Source organism: Callorhinchus milii, unplaced genomic scaffold (genome assembly GCF_018977255.1).
Source record: "Callorhinchus milii isolate IMCB2004 unplaced genomic scaffold, IMCB_Cmil_1.0 Scaffold18, whole genome shotgun sequence".
Lineage (NCBI taxonomy): Eukaryota > Metazoa > Chordata > Chondrichthyes > Chimaeriformes > Callorhinchidae > Callorhinchus > Callorhinchus milii.
The window spans coordinates 418,361-435,985 of NW_024704759.1; the positions used below are offsets into that span (position 1 = coordinate 418,361).

Here is a 17,625-nt window from a genome sequence, read left to right on the forward strand (position 1 = left end):
AACACACCCCACACAACACACACACCTAAAACACCCCACACTCCCCTGCCCCCACATAAACACCCCCACACACAACCACACACACCCCCACCACAACAACCCCACACACACCCCCACACAAACACACCCACACACCCCACCACACAAGCACACCCACACCCCCCCCACACAAGCACACCCACAACACTCCCCCACACAAACACACCCACACACCCCCCCACACAAACACCCCACAAACACCCCCCCAACACAAACACACACCCACACAAACACACCCACACACCCCCACACAAACACACCCACACACCCCCCCCACACTCTTCCCCACAAACACCCCCCCCACACACAAACACACACCCACACAACACACCCCACACGCCCCCCCCACAAACACACCCACACACCCCCCCACACTCTTCCCATAAACACCCCCCACACACCCCCACACAAACACCCACAGCCCCCCACACAGAGCACAACCCCCACAAACACCCACACCTCCACCCGCACACACAGACACCCACAAAACACCCACAAAGCCCCCCCACACACACAGCCACACCCCCACCTACACCCCCCACAAACACCCATATAGCCCCACACCCCCCCACTCACATCCCCCACAAACACCCACACACAAACACCCACCCACACCCTCCACACACACACAACCCCCAACCCCCCAAACAACCCCCACCCACACACCCATTCCCCACACCCCCAGTGTATAAAACAAATTAAAAGTTTCACAACTTTTTACTTTTCTATATAAAAAACCTCATCCCCAATTTTTTCCCGCCTCTCCCGCAAAATAACACGATTTGTTTTCTGAAAGAAAACGTGTAGGAGCACAGGAACAGGAGGAGGCCATTCAGCCTCTCGAGCCTGTTGTGCCTTTCTATAAGATCATGCTGATCCGTACCTTGAATTTTATATTATTAAAAGGTTCAGACAGTGTCTGTCATCCCACAAATCACCTCCTTGCTATATCCTGACACAGTGATGAGGGGTTGGAATCTGGGACATTGATTGGGGTCAACAATTGCCCTCTTTATTTTTGTGAGCTACAGGTTCCCCCACACACACAACACACACAACCTCAGCCACATTAATGGAATTTCTCTCTCCCTGGGTCCTGGCCAACAATCACCCAACGTTACAAAATTGGTGACTCATTCACGGGTGTTTGTGGGACGTCCTGTGCGCAAATGGCTGCCACATTTCGCCCACAAAATATACAGCCACTACATTTTATAATATATTCTGTGAAGCACTTTGAGACGTCTCCAGGATGCGATAAGGAGCTATATCAAATGCAAGGATTATTATTATTATAATTAAACTGAATCATGTTCCACAAACAGGCATGTAGGTTGCCCTGCCACCCCCCCCCCCCCCCCCGCCACCCCCAAGTGACCTGTTTCCACAACCAAAACCAGGCCCCAAATCGTCAACTGGTCAGATGCTGTCGCTGCCTCATAGCTTCACAGGGGAGGGATAGGAGATAATGTTGGAGGCACAGAGAGAGCCTATCATTTTTGATCAGAGCTGGTTTATTAACGAGAAATTATTGGAATCAGTTCAAAGGTTTTTGCCTGAGATAGCAGCCACTGAGACAGTCGGGTGATGGTGGTGGAGGGGGCACAAGACCAGGCGGACTGACACTGGTGACCACAGAGACGACATTTCTTTGTAGAGTCCTGTAGCTCAGTGGTTAGAGCACTCGCCTCACAAGTGAGAGGACCTGGATTTGATTCCGGGCAGGGCAAAACATTAGGCAAGTTTCCTTACATCACACGCCTTTGTTTACCAGCAGTAACTAAGAAGTCGGCTGTCAGTCAATTGGCGGAAAGTGATAAAATGTTATATCAAATGCAAGGAAGAGGGAGGTTAAAGACCGTGAAGGGAGTTAAAGATGTGGACCAGGATCTTGAACTGTATCCTCTGTGTGATGGGAAGCCAGTGGAGCCGGGCGAGGATGGGGGTGATAGGGTCATGGAGCCTTGTGTGGGAGAGGACACGGGCTGCAGAGTTATTTCTGGATGATCTGCAGCCTGTGGAGGGAGGAGTTGGGGAGGCCGACAAGCAGGAAGTTTGTGTAGTCGACCCTTAATGTAATGAATGCGTGGATGAGGGTCTTGGTGGCTTGCGGTGTGAGGCATGTGGCGGAGCCGAGCAATGGTGGGGAAAGGCAGAGCGGGTCATGGTAGGGATGTGGGGAATGAAGGACATTTGAGGGTCGAACAGGACCCTGAGGTTCAGTATTGGCTCCATAAGGTTTATAGTGCATCCATGACGGGTGACGGAGCCAAGCAGGAGGGCCTTGGTCATGTTGACATTCAACTGGAGGATACTATATCAAATGCAAGGATAATAATAACAATAATAATAATGTTTGTTTTCATCCAGAACTTGATGTCCAACAGGCAGTCTGTCTGGACAGCAGTGGGTCCTGAAGTCGAGGATGGAGGCAGAAAGATAGAGTTGGGTGTCATCCGCATACATGTGGAAGTTGACGCCATGTCTTTGGATGATGTCACCAAGAGGGGGCATGTCAATTTTGAAGAGAAGGGGACAAGGACAGAGCCCTGAGGAACGCTGCACAAGACGGTGTGGGGGCTAGAGGAGAAACAACAACAAATTACATTTGTATAGCAGCCATCACATCAGAAAGACATCCCAGGGCGATGGACAGTCAGGGGTTTTTGGACCCGAGCTGGGAGTTGGGGTCAGGAGGGGTGAAGTGCAGGGGGTGGGGGGTGGGTGTTGGAGGGTGGCTGAAGGCACGGTCGAAGAGGAAGGTCTTTAGACGGGACTTGAAGGAGGCAAGAGAGGGGTGAAGCAGAGGGCTTGCGGGATAGAGTTCCACAGTGTGGGGGCAGAGATGTCGAATGCCCGACCACCAGTGGTGGGGTGGGAAGTGCGGGAGACCTGAAGCAGCCGGTGTCTGCTGAGCGGAGGAAGCGGGCAGGCTGATGTGAGATTAGGAGGTAGAGGGGTGCAAAGCCGTGGAGGGCTTTGAAGGTGAGAACAAGGGTTTTGTACTCGATTCTCTGATGGATGGGGGTCCAGTGGAGCCGGACAAGAACGGTGGTGATTGGTTTGGGGGACCTAATGCGGGAGAGGACACGAGCTGCAGAGCTTTGAATAATCTGCAGCTTGTGGAGGGAAGTGTTGGGAAGCCCAGCGAGCAGGCAGTTGGCATAGTCAAGTCGGAACGCGGTGAAAGAGGAGATCAGTGTCTCGGCGGCCTGCAGGTAAAGGCAGAGGCAGAGTGGAATCTCAGCAGAACCGCGAGCAATTCTTCCATTAGGCTTAATTTTGGATGTTATTAAAGTTTCTTTCTTTAAAAAAATGCCGAAAAATGGCTTCAAATTAACACTGAATATAAGATCCACTCAGTTTTTGCATCTGAAATTTTAAAGACAAACTAGTGTCACAGGCCATGTAATACAGGAGTCCTGTAGCTCAGTGGTTAGAGCACTCGCCTTGCAAGCGACACATGGGTTCAATTGCAGGCAGGGCAAAACCTTGGGCAAGTTTCCTTACTCCAGACACCAAAACAATAATAAAATGGTCATTTTCAATCTACAACTGTTTGTGGGACATTGCTGTGCGCAATTGGCTGCCGCGTTCGCCCACAAATATACAGTCAATTCACTTTACAGTCTATTCTGTGAAGGGCTTTGAGATGTCGAGAAGACGTAAAAAGTGCTATATCAAATGCAAGGATTATTATTATTATAATACTTTGGCCAGAAAGGTGTGAGAATCACAGTGTCCATAGGCCGAGTGGGGGGAGGGAGGGGTCTTTATTGCTGTCCCGTGCCTCTCACTGCTTGAGAGTTTGTGTCCCACAAACAGTCGTAGATTGAGTAACCACATTATTTTTATATATATTTTATTTATATATATATATATATATATATATATCAGGCTCTTCTCACAGCTAAATCCTGGTCGCTGTGTCGGCCTGTGGCTTCCTGAGGGAGAAATATCACAGACATTATTAACAGGTGAAAATCTGGAGGGGATTAACTGGAGGGATCTAATATGTACAAATAGCAGGTGGGTGTATAAATAATGCACATTCCCAGCACAGTGTTCAAAAAGGATGTCATATGCTGTTGACAAGAGGCCAGTGTGAAAGATTCAGGTCCAAGCAGAGACTCGCACATAGAGTGAGAGACAGACTTTTTTGGGGGGTCAGCTGGGTGTCTGCCTGCTACTTGTCCATCTTGTCCGGGTAGGGCTTTGTCTTGCAGGGTTAACAGGAGTGGGGGTGGGGGCGTGATGGGTGGGGTGTGGGGGCACAGGGCATGGTATGGGATGGGGGGGCAGTGCGTGTGGGCAGCACACAGCGGTGTGGTTAATCTCACGCTCTTGTACGGCAGGAATCCTGAGAAGGTTCAGCCAATAAGGGGAGGTGTGGGGAAGATGGCAGTGTCTGTGATCATAGCCCTGACTGGTTTGCCCCTCCCTCCCCCAGGGCAGTGAGTAGTTGTAGCCCTCCCCACTGTGCTGTGGCTGAGATCAGTGACCCACACTCTCGGGCTGTTGGCTAAGATCAGGTGTGGGCCGTGTTAGTACCATTTACTGCTCGACTATGACTATTTTTGCTCTTGTGGTGGGGACAGTAATCCACTGGCCACTAGTCCTGGTCTGGTCTGCACTGCCTCCTCGTGGCTCTCAGAGAACCTCCGCCCTCAACACCCAACATGTTTGAATTGTCAGCAGCCCCAGTGAGGAAGGGAGCGAGGGATGGAGGATAGGGAGCGAGGGATGGAGGATAGGCAGCCAGGTTCCCAACTGATGGCGAGAATGAAGTAAGGAAACTTGACCAAGCAACTCTCCAAACAAACACAATCCAAGACTGTTTGTGGGACACTGACTGCTGTGCACAATTAGCTGTCACATTTCACCCATATTCACTTTGCAGTATATCCTGTCAAACGCTTTGAGACGTCGCAACGACGTGATAAGGCGCTGTATCAAATGGAAATATTATTATTCAAAACCTGTCCCAAGACCCTCCACTTCAACCGTGCCTTAGATCACCCTTATCCCTACCCTTCCTGTCCTCCACCCCTCCTGATCCCAACCATCAGCTCGGGTGAAGATCAGACTGTCCAGCGTCTCGCAATGTCCTCCTGATGCGAAAGGCGCTGTGTAAATGTATGTATTATTATTATGTATTATTCCTCACCTTGACCCTGGGCTTGGAGGCAGTAACACTGCAGGGAATAAAGCCACTGAAACCAGACACTGCTTTACTTTAATTTCTTTATTTAAAGTCAAGTGTCAAAATATAAAAGCTACCGAAAAGTTATATTCCAACCCGTGAAATCAGACTGAAGTCTAAGATTCCTGCCTCTTTAATCTCGGATTTTAGAATCGGCAGGGGGAGGGGGGAAATGGGGGGGGGACATGGGGGGGGGGGGGACATGGGGGGAGGGGGGGACATGGGGGGGAGGGGGGGACATGGGGGGGGAGGGGGGACAGGGGGGAGGGGGGGACATGGGGGGGAGGGGGGACATGGGGGTGGAGGGGGACATGAGGAGGGGGGCAAGGAGAGGAGGGTAACAATGATGCAGCCATCAGCTATCCCACCACAACCTCCTAACAGCCCCCATCCCACAGCACTTTACAGGATGTGACGCACTGACTGACAGCTTGAGGTGATAATCAACAGGCGACAGGCACAGCGCCCACCGACTGAGGATTCCCTCAGCTCAGAGCAGTCAGTGCAGACCAGACATTTACTGTTAATTACCGGGAAATGTTAATACAATGTAAAGAGCAGTAAACCAACCCCAAGAAACAACCAACCTGGGTAGTTAGTGACTTAACCATTAATGTCATGTTGAATAGAGGCCGTGGGTGTGTGCATGTGTGTGTGTGTGGGATGGTGGCATGTGGGTGGGTGGGTTGGTGAGTGGGCATCTGGTTGGGTGTGTGGGTTGGTGGGTGTGTGGATGTGTGGTTTGATGGGTGTGTGTGTGGGTGGGTGTGCGTGTGCTTTGGTGGGTGTGTGTGGGTGGGTGTGGGTGGATGTATTTGTGTGTTCATGTGGGTGTGAGTGAGACATAAGAGGGAATAAGAGGAATAAAAATCAAAAGTACACAAACTGTTGCCTCCGACAGTACATTATATTTGAGACAAAGGTTTGTGGACGGGGATCACGATGGTGTCGAGCAGCTTAATCTACACATAGAACTTGATTGGAAGCTGTTTATGTGCGCGGTGAGTTAGGCACTTTTACACATTACACAAGGGAAAGCTTCAACAAGGCAAAGAGAGCAGCAATGGAGAGCCAAGCGCCAGTGAAACACAAGCCGTAGCATTGCCAGGTGCGGCACTGACCACACCAGAGGGCGGATTGGTCCTGAACTCTAAGTGGTTTGGCATTATATTGAGCGGGGGGCACGGGGGTTGGGCAGTGGGGGGGGGGGCAGGGTGGCAGTGCGGGAGGGGGGTTACTTGTTGGACTGTGGGGAGTTGGGGGGTGGAAGGTTCCGTAGTTTGTAATACGACACCAGCTGTTTGGGGACTTCGGCCAAAACGGTCTGGGCCAGAGCCTCCTTGGGAGCCTGAGATACAAACACACACAGAGCAGCACATCATCAGCCAGATCTCATCGCCCCCTCCTCCCCCCACTGGCCCTGCCCTCCCTCTCTCCTCCAACTCCCACCACTGCCGCCCCCCCCCCCCCGACTCCACCCTCTCCTCCTCCCACCCCAGCCCTTCTCCCTCCCACCACATCCCCTCCTCACCCCTCTTCCCCACCTCCCCCCACACATGCCTCTCTCCTCCTTCCCCCTCGCCCCTTTCCACCCTCCCCCACACCCCACACAACAATCCACTCACGTTCTGAAACTTCTGGAAAGGCACGAACTGGACGATGTCGCGAGCGACGGGCTCCCCTGTCAGTGACTTGAGGACCCCCTCGTCCCCGTCCAGGAACTCCATGGCCTTGAAGTCAGCGCTGCCCACCCCCACAATGATGATGGACATTGGCAGCCGTGAGGCAGCCACGATGGCGTTGCGGGTCTGGTCCAGGTCTGTGATCTCCCCGTCAGTGATGATCAGCAACACAAAGTATTGCTGTGCCAGAGGACAGGTCAGCGCTCACACGCACACACAGCACCACGCGCACGCACGCGCACACACACACAGCACCGTACGTGCACGCATACACACAGCACCACCCGCGTGCATGTACGCGCACACACCCAATGCGCACACGCACACACACAGCACCGCGAGCGCACACACAGCACCGCGCACATAGCACGGGGGCGTGTACAGAGCGCGGACGCGTACACAGTGCGGGCGTACATAGCGCTGGGGTGCACAGCGCTGGCGCGCATACAGCACGGGCGCGCACACAGAGCAGGCGCACACACAGCACAGACACACAGCTACAATCTGGGTCACACTGCAGCCCCCACCGTCACTCGACCAGTACTCACTGTGGCTGTCGGCTGCTGAGCGGCAGCAGCAGCAAACCTGGAGACATGGCTGATGATGGGGGAGAAGTTGGTTGGGCCGTAAAGCTTCACATTGACCAGCGCATTACGATATGCGTCAATAACTCCCTGGACACCTGCACAGAACACACAGTCACTTCACCTCCAACACACACAGTCACTTCAAACCCAACCCTAGCACAGGAGCCAGGGCAAGTGTGTGCAAGCCGCTGAGCCAGCCTGACCAAGAGAAAAGGCACTGGCGACCACACATATGGACGCGCGCACAGGCACACATGCACAGGCACACGCACGCGCAGGCACACACAGGCACTGGCACGCACGCACAGAGGCTCTCCCACGCACGCACGGGCACTTGCACGCACGGGCACTCGCACGCACGGGCACTCGCACGCACAGGCGCACACAGTACCTTGGCAATAGGGGTTGGTGGGGTTGAAATTCAAGGAGAATTCGTGGGAAACCTGAGGAAGCAGAGACAATGACATTTACAGAAGAGACTAGAAAATGGTTGTTAAAGCCTCCCCAGCTCTCCAGCGGGCACCCATTGCGGACATTACACCCAGCCCACACCGGAGGGGCCGTGGGGGGGGAAGGAGGGGCTGGGACCATAGAACATGCTTCACTGAAAACTCAGTAACTCACCTTCCCATCAGGAGGGACCAGAGCTCCAAATCCAAATGCAGGGAACAGCTTGTCTCTGTGAAGGAAACACAGTAGACAGTGAGCGAGGAAGAGGGTGAGGGAGGATGGCGCTGAGCAGCGGGAGAGGGGGGGCAGGGTGGGACGTGGGGGTGAAATCACTTACGTATCATAATCTTGCACCACTTGCCCGACTGACCAGATTGCAGACAGATATTCATTCATGCCATTGGGACTGATGTAATGGAGGGAGTCTGGGGAGCGAGGATCTCCATTGGAGCCGGTGAAGTCAACACCAACCTGCAGGAGAGAGAATCACAGAGAGTTACCAGCAAGACGAGCCGGGGAGAGGCAGGGCAGAGCGGGGAGAGGCAGGGCGGAGGCCGGGCGGGGCAGGGCAGAGCGGGGAGAGGCAGGGCAGAGCGGGGAGAGGCAGGGCGGAGGCCGGGCGGGGCAGGGCAGAGCGGGGAGAGGCAGGGCAGAGGCCGGGCGGGGCAGGGCAGAGCGGGGAGAGGCAGGGCAGAGGCTGGGCGGGGAAGAGGTGGGGAGAGGTGGACGGGGATAGGTGGGCTGGGATAAGCAGGGTGGGGAGAGGTAGGGAGAGGTGGGCAGGGTGGGGAGAGGTGGACGGGGATAGGCAGGGTGGGGAGAGGTGGGAGGGTGGGGAGAGGTGGGCAGGGATAGGCAGGGTGGGGAGAGGTGGGGAGAGGTGGGCAGGGTGGGGAGAGGTGGGCAGGGATAGGCAGGGTGGGGAGAGGTGGGCTGGGATAGGCAGGGTGGGGAGAGGTGGGCTGGGATAGGCAGGGTGGGGAGAGGTGGGCAGGGATAGGCAGGGTGGGGAGAGGTGGACGGGGATAGGCAGGGTGGGGAGAGGTGGGGAGAGGTGGGCAGGGGGGGGGGGGGGGGGGGGGGGGTGGGCTGGGATAGGCAGGGTGGGGAGAGGTGGGCTGGGATAGGCAGGGTGGGGAGAGGTGGGGAGAGGTGGGCAGGGATAGGCAGGGTGGGGAGAGGTGGACGGGGATAGGCAGGGTGGGGAGAGGTGGACGGGGATAGGCAGGGTGGGGAGAGGTGGACGGGGATAGGCAGGGTGGGGAGAGGTGGACGGGGATAGGCAGGGTGGGGAGAGGTGGACGGGGAGAGGTGGGCTGGGCAGGTTATGATTCTCTCCAGTGTGTGTGCGAGCCCCAGGGTGGGGGGGGGGGGGCTGCTCACCCCAAACCCCCCACCACCCCCGCAGCAAAGAGCCTCAAACCCCAGCAGACAATATGTTGCCTGTTCAGGTGGAGGTAAAATGGCAAAGACGCACAGGTTCTAGAGGCGAAGGAGTGGGAGGGGGCGCAGGGGAGAGGAGGAGCGTGACTGGGGGCTGTTGCCGCTGTCTTGCTGCACAGCTACCCCAGGGTACAGAGATGCCCCCAGATCTATGTGAAAGGAAACTCACAGTGAAGTTGATCTGACATCCGCCCATCACGTAATCGAGGAAGGAGTATTCCGTTTCAATCTGTAAATAAAACACAACCCGAGATGGTATCAGTGTCACTGGGGGGGGTCATGGTCTGGGGCACTAGCATGAGGGGCTAATAGGGTGTGGGGGGGGGCGCGGAAGCAGTGTGTACAGTGTATGTGTGTGCGCTGGGGGATAGGCAGGGTGGAGGGTGTGTGTAGAGGCCAGAGGCAGTGTGTGTGTGTGGGGGGAGGCAGTGTGTGTGTGTGGGGGGAGGCAGTGTGTGTGTGTGGGGGGAGGCAGTGTGTGTGTGTGGGGGGAGGCAGTGTGTGTGTGTGGGGGAGGCAGTGTGTGTGTGTGTGGGGAGGCAGTGTGTGTGTGTGGGGGGAGGCAGTGTGTGTGTGTGGGGGAGGCTGAGTGTGTGTGTGTGGGGGAGGCTGTGTGTGTGTGTGGGGGGGAGGCAGTGTGTGTGTGTGTGGGGGGAGGCAGTGTGTGTGTGTGGGGGGAGGCAGTGTGTGTGTGTGGGGGGAGGCAGTGTGTGTGTGTGGGGGGAGGCAGTGTGTGTGTGTGTGGGGGGAGGCAGTGTGTGTGTGTGTGGGGGGAGGCAGTGTGTGTGTACCCCAATCACATGTGATGAACACACAGTTGAGTGGCACTGATGTGAGTGATTACCTTACAGGATTTCACACGCAGAATCCCAGAGTTTTTATAACTTTTCTTTTTCTTCTTTTCAGGATTAATGAAGTCAAACTCCATCTGAGGAGGGAAGGGGGGGGGGGGAAGCGAAAAACAAATAGCTGAAGAGCACAGATTTAAACCAGACAAACTCCCCCATTACTTGTGTTCAGTTGTTAAGTGAAAAAAGGGAAAGAATAAACTCGAGGCTTGACTTAAAGCTGAAGATTTGAAGTTTCATACCCAGTGAAACCTCAGCCAAGTCTCCTTACTCCACACGTCTGTTAAACTTATTAAATTAGTTAAACTAGTTACCTAGGTAACAGAGGAATGTGGAGTAAAGAAACTTGCCTGAGGTAAGTAGGAACCTGGTTGTTAGTTGATTGGCGGATTGCTTTCCGGGGTGGGGGGGGGTAATAATCCCTCAAAAGATAAACTCTGGTCACTCAATCCATGCCTGTTTGTGGGACACTGCTGTGCACAATTGACTGCCGCGTTTCACCCATAAAATACACTTTACAATATATCCTGTGAAGCGCTTTGAGATGTCCTCCCGACGTGAAAGCCAGTGTGTAATGTGATTTTTTGTTGTTTTTGTTGGCGAATGTGAATCCCACTCAGTGTTGGGAGCAGAGAAACATCACCCAAAGGGCACCGTCAATCAGAGGGAATAATAAACACAGCTCACCGGAGAGCCGCCTTCCACTTGCTGCAGTTTAGACAAGTCAGTTTCAAAAGCGCCTATCAGATCATGAGAGCCATCACCATCATAGTCCAAGCAGGTGACCTGCAGGGGGAGAAGGCAGCCAACAGAGGGAGTTAGACAGCCACAGAGATTCAGGCCTCACCACTTGCTCTTTCGCTCCCAATAGCTCCTGAACTTCAACCACGAACTCCCCGATCAGGTCGGAGGAGGAGTTGTCATCATCATCGCTGCAAGAGACCTGAGTGTGAAACAAACTGGGAATGAGAGGGGCAGCCGGGGACAGGAGAGGCACATGGTGAGAGGCACATGGTGACCACATGGTGTCTCCAGCCTTCTGTCACTCAATCCATCTCTCGTCAATCACCCATCAGCTTTTTTTTAAAAACAACATTGCGTGAGCTCCGCGGGATATAATGGATGCGGGATGATCAGCCTTGGATGTGATGGGCAGCTCAGGAGCGAGCGCGTGGATACAGCACCTTAACAGGTTTCTGCACATCCCCGTGACACAGCGACTGCAGCGAGACCGAGAAACTCTTCCAGTTCGGGTTCAGATTATTCTTGATGACCTGCAAACACAGGAGAGGCTGCTATAAGCTGTGGGGTCTGAGTCTCTGTCACCGTGAGGTTGTCCCTCTGTCACCTAGTGACATGGCCGAGCGCGTAGCTCAGACCAGATGCTTCTCGTTACCTCGGAACGGTAAGCCAGCTGCCAAGAGCCGTCGTCCCCCTGTCTGAAGATCTCCAGGAATGGATCCGATTTGCCCATAAAATCCTGTCAAACAAGAAAACATTTAATTTCAACAACAACAATAAATGACATTTACACAGCGCCATTCATGTCAGGAGGAAGTGCCAAGACGCTGGACAGTTAAGGGTTTGCCTCTGAGCTGGGGTATGGGATTGAGAGGGATGGAGGACAGGGACGATAGGAGCAGGGGGATGACCAATGGGCCAGCTGAAGAGGAGGGTCTTGAGAACAACTTGTTATGAATTTCATTTGAAAACATTTAATTTCAACAAATTGTATATAAAATAAAATCATTCACAAGATCACACAAAAGAGTTTGGATAAAAGAAAGCTCTTCAACCTACATGGTCTCCCCCGCCCATCCCCCCAGCCCAGATCCTCAGTTTCAACCACCATTTCCCACTTCAGCTGCCGATTACCCTCGGTTTACCCTACTGGGGCAGGTTAGTGCTGAGCCTCTGGTCTAACAGCTCTCAGCACAGAGTGGAGTCCTGTAGCTCAGTGGTTAGAGCACTCATCTCGCAAGCGAGACACCTGGGCTCAATTCCTGGGCAGGGCGAAATGTTGGGCAAGTTTCCTTATTCCACACACCTCGGTTTACCCAGCAGTAAATAGGAACCTGGTTGTTAGTTCATTGGTGAATTGCTTTTCCAGGGATAAGAATCCCTTCAAAAAGATAAATAATTGTAATAATTGTGTCACTCAATCCATGACCGTTTGTGGGACGCTGCTGTACGCAATTGGCTGCCGCGTTTCACCCACAAAATATACAGTCAATTCACTTTACAGTATATCCTGTGAAGCGCTTTGAGATGTCTCGAAGACATGATATGATGCTATATCAAATGCCAGATTATTGTTATATTAATATAAAGTAATCGCTGACAAGAATCTCACAGTTACTGACACACCAGTAGCTACTGTTTATTCAGTATTAGTCTCGGAATGTCGCCCCAGTAAGATACACACCTTATTCTCTAGTTTCCTGGCTTCCATCTGAAACGCTGCCGTGCGTTTATCGTGGATTTCTTCAGCGACGATCTACAATAATGAAAACATTGCTTCAGTGTTTGAGTCCCTGACGCTGTCAGACTTGGACTGTTTACACTGGAGCAGTGAGGGTCAGAGGAGACCTGATACAGGCTTCTACAGAATGTCAGATCCCTCCTTCAGATGAGACGTTAAACTGAGGTCCCGTCTGCCGGTTCAAGTGGAAGTTAAAGATCCCGAGAACATGATGGGCCCAATGGCCTCTTCATGACGTAACAATCTGTCTGATTCTGGGTCACACTTTGCAGCACTCAGCCAACGGCCAGCGCTAAACTGACTCATTAAACACACAAACGCTCTCAATAAACCCCAAGATTACAGGGATCTGGCCCCGAGCGTCACAAAAGGCAAAACATCCAGTGTCAGGGTTCAGATACCAGACACCCCAGGATATCCCACTCCTCCCACAGGGGTCACCAATTCTCACTTCACTTCCAAAACACCAGAGACTGGGACCAGCCTTTAGATCCTTCCCTTAAATGGATGTCTCGGCCGAGTGATGGCGGGTATTTGGGTTGTTATTTGGAGGCTGGTTTCCTCACTCACCGTGATCCTGCCTTTCCCCGCCAGCTTCCCTTTCTTCAGCTCCAGAGGTCGTGTGAATGTTTTACTGGAGACAATCTTCAAAAACAGTAACATTATTACCAGGCTCACTCCCCCCCACCACCACCCCCGCTCGCCCACACACCCTCCCCCCATCTCACCTTCCCCATCCCCCATATGCCAGTCTCCCTGTGTGTTCTCCCCTCCCGCCCCCGAGTGCCCACACCTCCTCCCCACTGTCTCAATTCCCCTTTCCCTGTGCCAGCTTCGTGCCCCTACCCCCCCGGTCAGTGGCCGCTTGCCCCCCTTAATGCCAGCCTTCCCTGTGCCCCCACCTATCCACTCCTCATCCCCACCCCTGACCCTGCCTTCACCCTTTCAGCACCAACCTGACCAATAAGCCCAATGTGCCCCTAGAGGGCTGGGGGCGGTGTGGGGATAATGTCTCGGGGGAGGGGAGGGAGGGATACCTGGCCGAGTGTGCACTCCACTCCTCCGAGATAATCGTCATCGTTCAGGGACGTGGATTTATTGTCGATGTCGTAAATTCCCAGTTTCAGTTTCTGGACTCGCTCGAAGAAATAATCCACCAACAGCTTTTTGGCGAATTCCGGCTTCTCACAGTTTTTCACTCTCTCCGTGCGGTCCATCTATGAGAGGGCGGAGTCAACACCTGCACACAGCCAACAACAGCAGCGACTGGCATTTACACAGCGCCCCGCACGCTTAACAGTGGCGGATCTTGATGCCATGGTGGGGGGGAGGGAGGGAGGAGGTGACTGTAAGCATGGCCGAAGAGGAAAGTCTTTGGTCGTGATCTAAAAGAGGGGAAGGAGGGTCCGTGGTCTCTCACTGGGACCCACCCCCCGCAGTCTGCACCTAACTCGGGGGGGGGGGGGGAATCAGCACTCCCAGGAGCAAACAGTGTCCAGTCATTGAGCAGCAGTTAGCAGTGGCGCTCCGATCCTCACCTCTGTCCACTGGTCCTCACCGAGGCTCTGCTGCAGCACACACATGGGGTCTGACTTTGAACCAACATCTTTGTCCATCAAACTCTCGCAGGACACCGTCAGCTGCACCTTGGTCACACAGTCGGCCATCTGCAAACAGCAGCCCGTCACTAACTGTTATACACCCACTTCACCCCCATAGCCCAGCCCCTCACCCCCCCCAAACACACAACAGCCTGTGTCATACACCTCCCTTCACCTCCACAGCCCCAGCGCCCACCCCCCTACACACGCATGCACACACACACACAAACACAGTCAGCCATCTTCGAAAAACAGGAACCCATCACTGACACACATACCAAATCCATCTCCTCACACACACACACACATACAAACACATCCACACACACACACAGTAACAAAATTACATGTGTAAAGAGCCTTTCATGTCGGGAGGACGTCCCAAGGCGCTGAACCGAGAGTTATGGACCTGAGCTGGCGGTCGGGGAAGGTGGAGGGCGGGGGGGGAGCAGGGGATCGAAACACGGTCGAAGAGGGTCTTGACGTGGGTCCTGAAGGTGGCGAGAGAGGGGGCGAAATGGTGGGACTGCGGGATGGAGTTCCAGAGGGTGGGGACAGATTGGCAGAAGGCCCGCCCACCAATATTGGGGCGAGCGCGGCGGGGGACGTAAAGCAGGCCAGATCCTGCTGAGTGGAGGAAGTGAGCAGAATGGTAGGGAGTTAGTAGGTCAGAGAGGTCGGGGGCAGCAAAGCCATAAATGTATGATGGGAAGCCAGTGGAGTTGGGCAAGGATGGAGGCGATAGGGTCACTGAGCCTGGTGTGGGAGAGGACATGGGCTGCAGAATTCTGGATGATCTGCAGCCTGTGGAGGGAGGAGTTGGGGAGGCCGACAAGCAATGAGTTTGCAGAGTCGAGCCTCTATGTAATGAAGGGGTGTGTGAAGATTTCGGCGGCCTGCAGTGTGAGACAGTGGTGAAGCCGGGCAATGTTGCGGAGGTGGGGAAGGCAGAGCGGGTCATTACGCAGATGTGGAGTAGAAAGGATAGTTGAGGGTCAAACAAGATGCCAAGGTTCCGGACTGGCTTAGTAAGGTGGGTGTGCAACCATGGATGGTGATGCCGGGAGCCAATCAAGACGTTCAACTAAAGAAAGTTAGCTCTCATCCAGGGCTTGATGTCTGACAGACATTCTGTCAGCACAGCAGCGGGTCCTGGAGTCAAGGCTGGAGGCAGAGAGGTAGAGTTGGGTGTCATCCACACCCTGTCTGCGGATGATGTCACCAAGAAGGAGCATATAGATATTGAAGAGGAGGGGACTAAGGACAGAGCCCTGATCTGATCAAACCCCCCACCCCACACACACACAGACACATACACACGCACACACTCACTTCTCCTTTGTGAATCGGAAGATAAAGAAAAACTAGTTTAACATACAGTTGCTGCGGCTTCCTCAGTCTCTTGACTCCAAACAATACTGCTCACCCCACCCACACCCACAGGCAGTCTGATTCCGTCAGAATTGACTCAGCTTTTTGTGCTGAACTATTCTGATTCTATGATCTCCACACCCTCCACACACTGACCTGTACACATGACACACTCACTGACTGAGTATTGGGCCAGAGAAAATATGGAGGAGTGGAGAGAGAGGACCGTCACTCTCTCTCTCTCTGTTTATTACCGCCAGAAAAGCGATCCGCCAATCAACTAACAACCAGGTTCCTACTTACTGCTGGTAAACAGAGGCGTGTGTGTGGAGTGAGGAAACGTGCCCAACATTTCGGCCTGCCCGGGAATCAAACTCAGGTCCTCTGACTTGCGAGGTGAGTGCTCTAACCACTGAGCTCCAGGACTCCATGAATAAAGACCAATCACAAAGACCCATCACATCCCAATGTCTCAGCAAGTTACCATGGCCATGCGGAGAGATACACAAACCAAATACACAGGAGCTGCACACTGTGGATCCATTCCAATGAGTGAATCTCCTCGTCAGTTACCATTCACCCTCCTCAGGCTCACACGCGCTAGGATCAGGGGCTACGTACTGAGGGACACGCTGAAGCTCGGCTCAGGCGCGGCAAAGACCAAATTGGGCCTGACCCCAGCCACAACTGCTCTTGCGTTAGCTGCGCTCACATCCCTACCAGGGGGAAGGGGGGCATCAGGGCGCACTCACTAGGTAACCCCGCCCAGCAAAGGGTGTCAAAACCCTGAGGCGGGGAAGCCTTGCTCCCTTCAGCAAAGTGGAGTGCGCTACTGCCCACCCCCCATTTCCGCCACAAGGGGCCGGGTCTGTTATGTCCTGCAATGGGATAATAACTTGTGTGTTATCTTTTATGTAACAGGTTTGATACTGTCTGAGACGAGCACAAATATATATCAACAAATCAATATATATATTTTGTAAAAAAACACTCACCTTCCCCAAGCCAGTTACATTCTCACACCACCAACACATTGCCCCAACCTGAGACCTGAGTTCAATTCCAGGCAGAGGGCGAAACCTTGGGCAAGTTTCCTTACTCCACACAGAGCCTAATAATAATCCTCCAAAATAAAAACAATAATAAATTGGTCATTTTCAATCCATGACTGTTTGTGGGACATTGTTGTGCGCAATTGGCTGCCGCGTTCGCCCACAAATATAGTCAATTCACTTTACAGTCTATTCTGTGAAGCGCTTTGAGACGTCGAGAAGACGTGAAAAGCGCTATATCAAATGCAAGGATTATTATTATTATTATTACTCACCCACAACACTTAAAAGGCCAGAGTTCTTCCTGATAAAAGGAACAATACTTATCACGTCATCACAATGTCTCAAAGTGCTTCCTTCACAGGATTTACTGCAATGTGTAGTGACTGTGTCGTTTGTGGGTGAAACGTGGCAGCCAGTTGCAGACAGGAATGTACCAAAACAGCCATGGAGTGAGTGACCGATTTTATTTGGGGGAATTGTTGGTCAGGACACTGGGAGAGCGAGAGAGAGAAAGAAACTCCCTTCTCTTTTTGAACAGTACCGTGGAAACTTCTAACGTCCACCTAAACAGGCAGATGGGTCCTCGGTTTAACGACAGAGCAAAACCCCCCAGCACTGCAATGGAGCATCAGCTTAGACTGTCCTAAACCCACAATCTCCTGACTCAGAGAGAAGAAACCAAGCCATGGAGCCAGCCTGTTACACAAGGTACAAATTTAGAAAGATTTTCATTTTAAAATTTATCCCAAACAAACTCATTGGGTGTGAGCGAGTTCTGTGGGTGCCATCATTTGGCTCAATACATTTTTCCGCTTTGAATTCTTGTGAAAAAAGAGATTCCTCTTCCTAAAGATTCCTTTATGA

At 53.1% G+C, this 17,625-nt stretch overlaps 1 protein-coding gene across 3 annotated transcripts in view; it reads right to left on the minus strand.

Moving 5' to 3' along the window:
- Positions 1–6,032: 6,032 nt before the first annotated feature.
- Positions 6,033–17,625, minus strand: part of LOC103171851 (copine-3) — a 42,549-nt gene continuing 30,956 nt past the window's right edge. Inside the window, exons 1-16 of one of the 3 annotated variants that reach the window (XM_042341686.1) lie at positions 15,714–15,853; positions 14,273–14,401; positions 13,772–13,951; positions 13,305–13,379; positions 12,678–12,749; positions 11,649–11,732; positions 11,437–11,526; positions 10,940–11,038; positions 10,249–10,332; positions 9,574–9,633; positions 8,299–8,432; positions 8,136–8,190; positions 7,903–7,954; positions 7,473–7,606; positions 6,868–7,104; positions 6,033–6,590 (exon numbers count right to left, since the gene is read on the minus strand). In XM_042341686.1, coding sequence (XP_042197620.1) covers positions 6,477–6,590; positions 6,868–7,104; positions 7,473–7,606; positions 7,903–7,954; positions 8,136–8,190; positions 8,299–8,432; positions 9,574–9,633; positions 10,249–10,332; positions 10,940–11,038; positions 11,437–11,526; positions 11,649–11,732; positions 12,678–12,749; positions 13,305–13,379; positions 13,772–13,951; positions 14,273–14,401 — 1,599 coding nt within the window. In that variant the 5' untranslated portion in view covers positions 15,714–15,853 and the 3' untranslated portion in view covers positions 6,033–6,476. Of the gene's footprint in view, positions 6,591–6,867; positions 7,105–7,472; positions 7,607–7,902; positions 7,955–8,135; positions 8,191–8,298; positions 8,433–9,573; positions 9,634–10,248; positions 10,333–10,939; positions 11,039–11,099; positions 11,196–11,436; positions 11,527–11,648; positions 11,733–12,677; positions 12,750–13,304; positions 13,380–13,771; positions 13,952–14,272; positions 14,402–15,713; positions 15,854–17,625 lie in introns of those variants that run through there. The other 2 variants (XM_042341687.1, XM_042341685.1) reach the window with 2 other exon arrangements.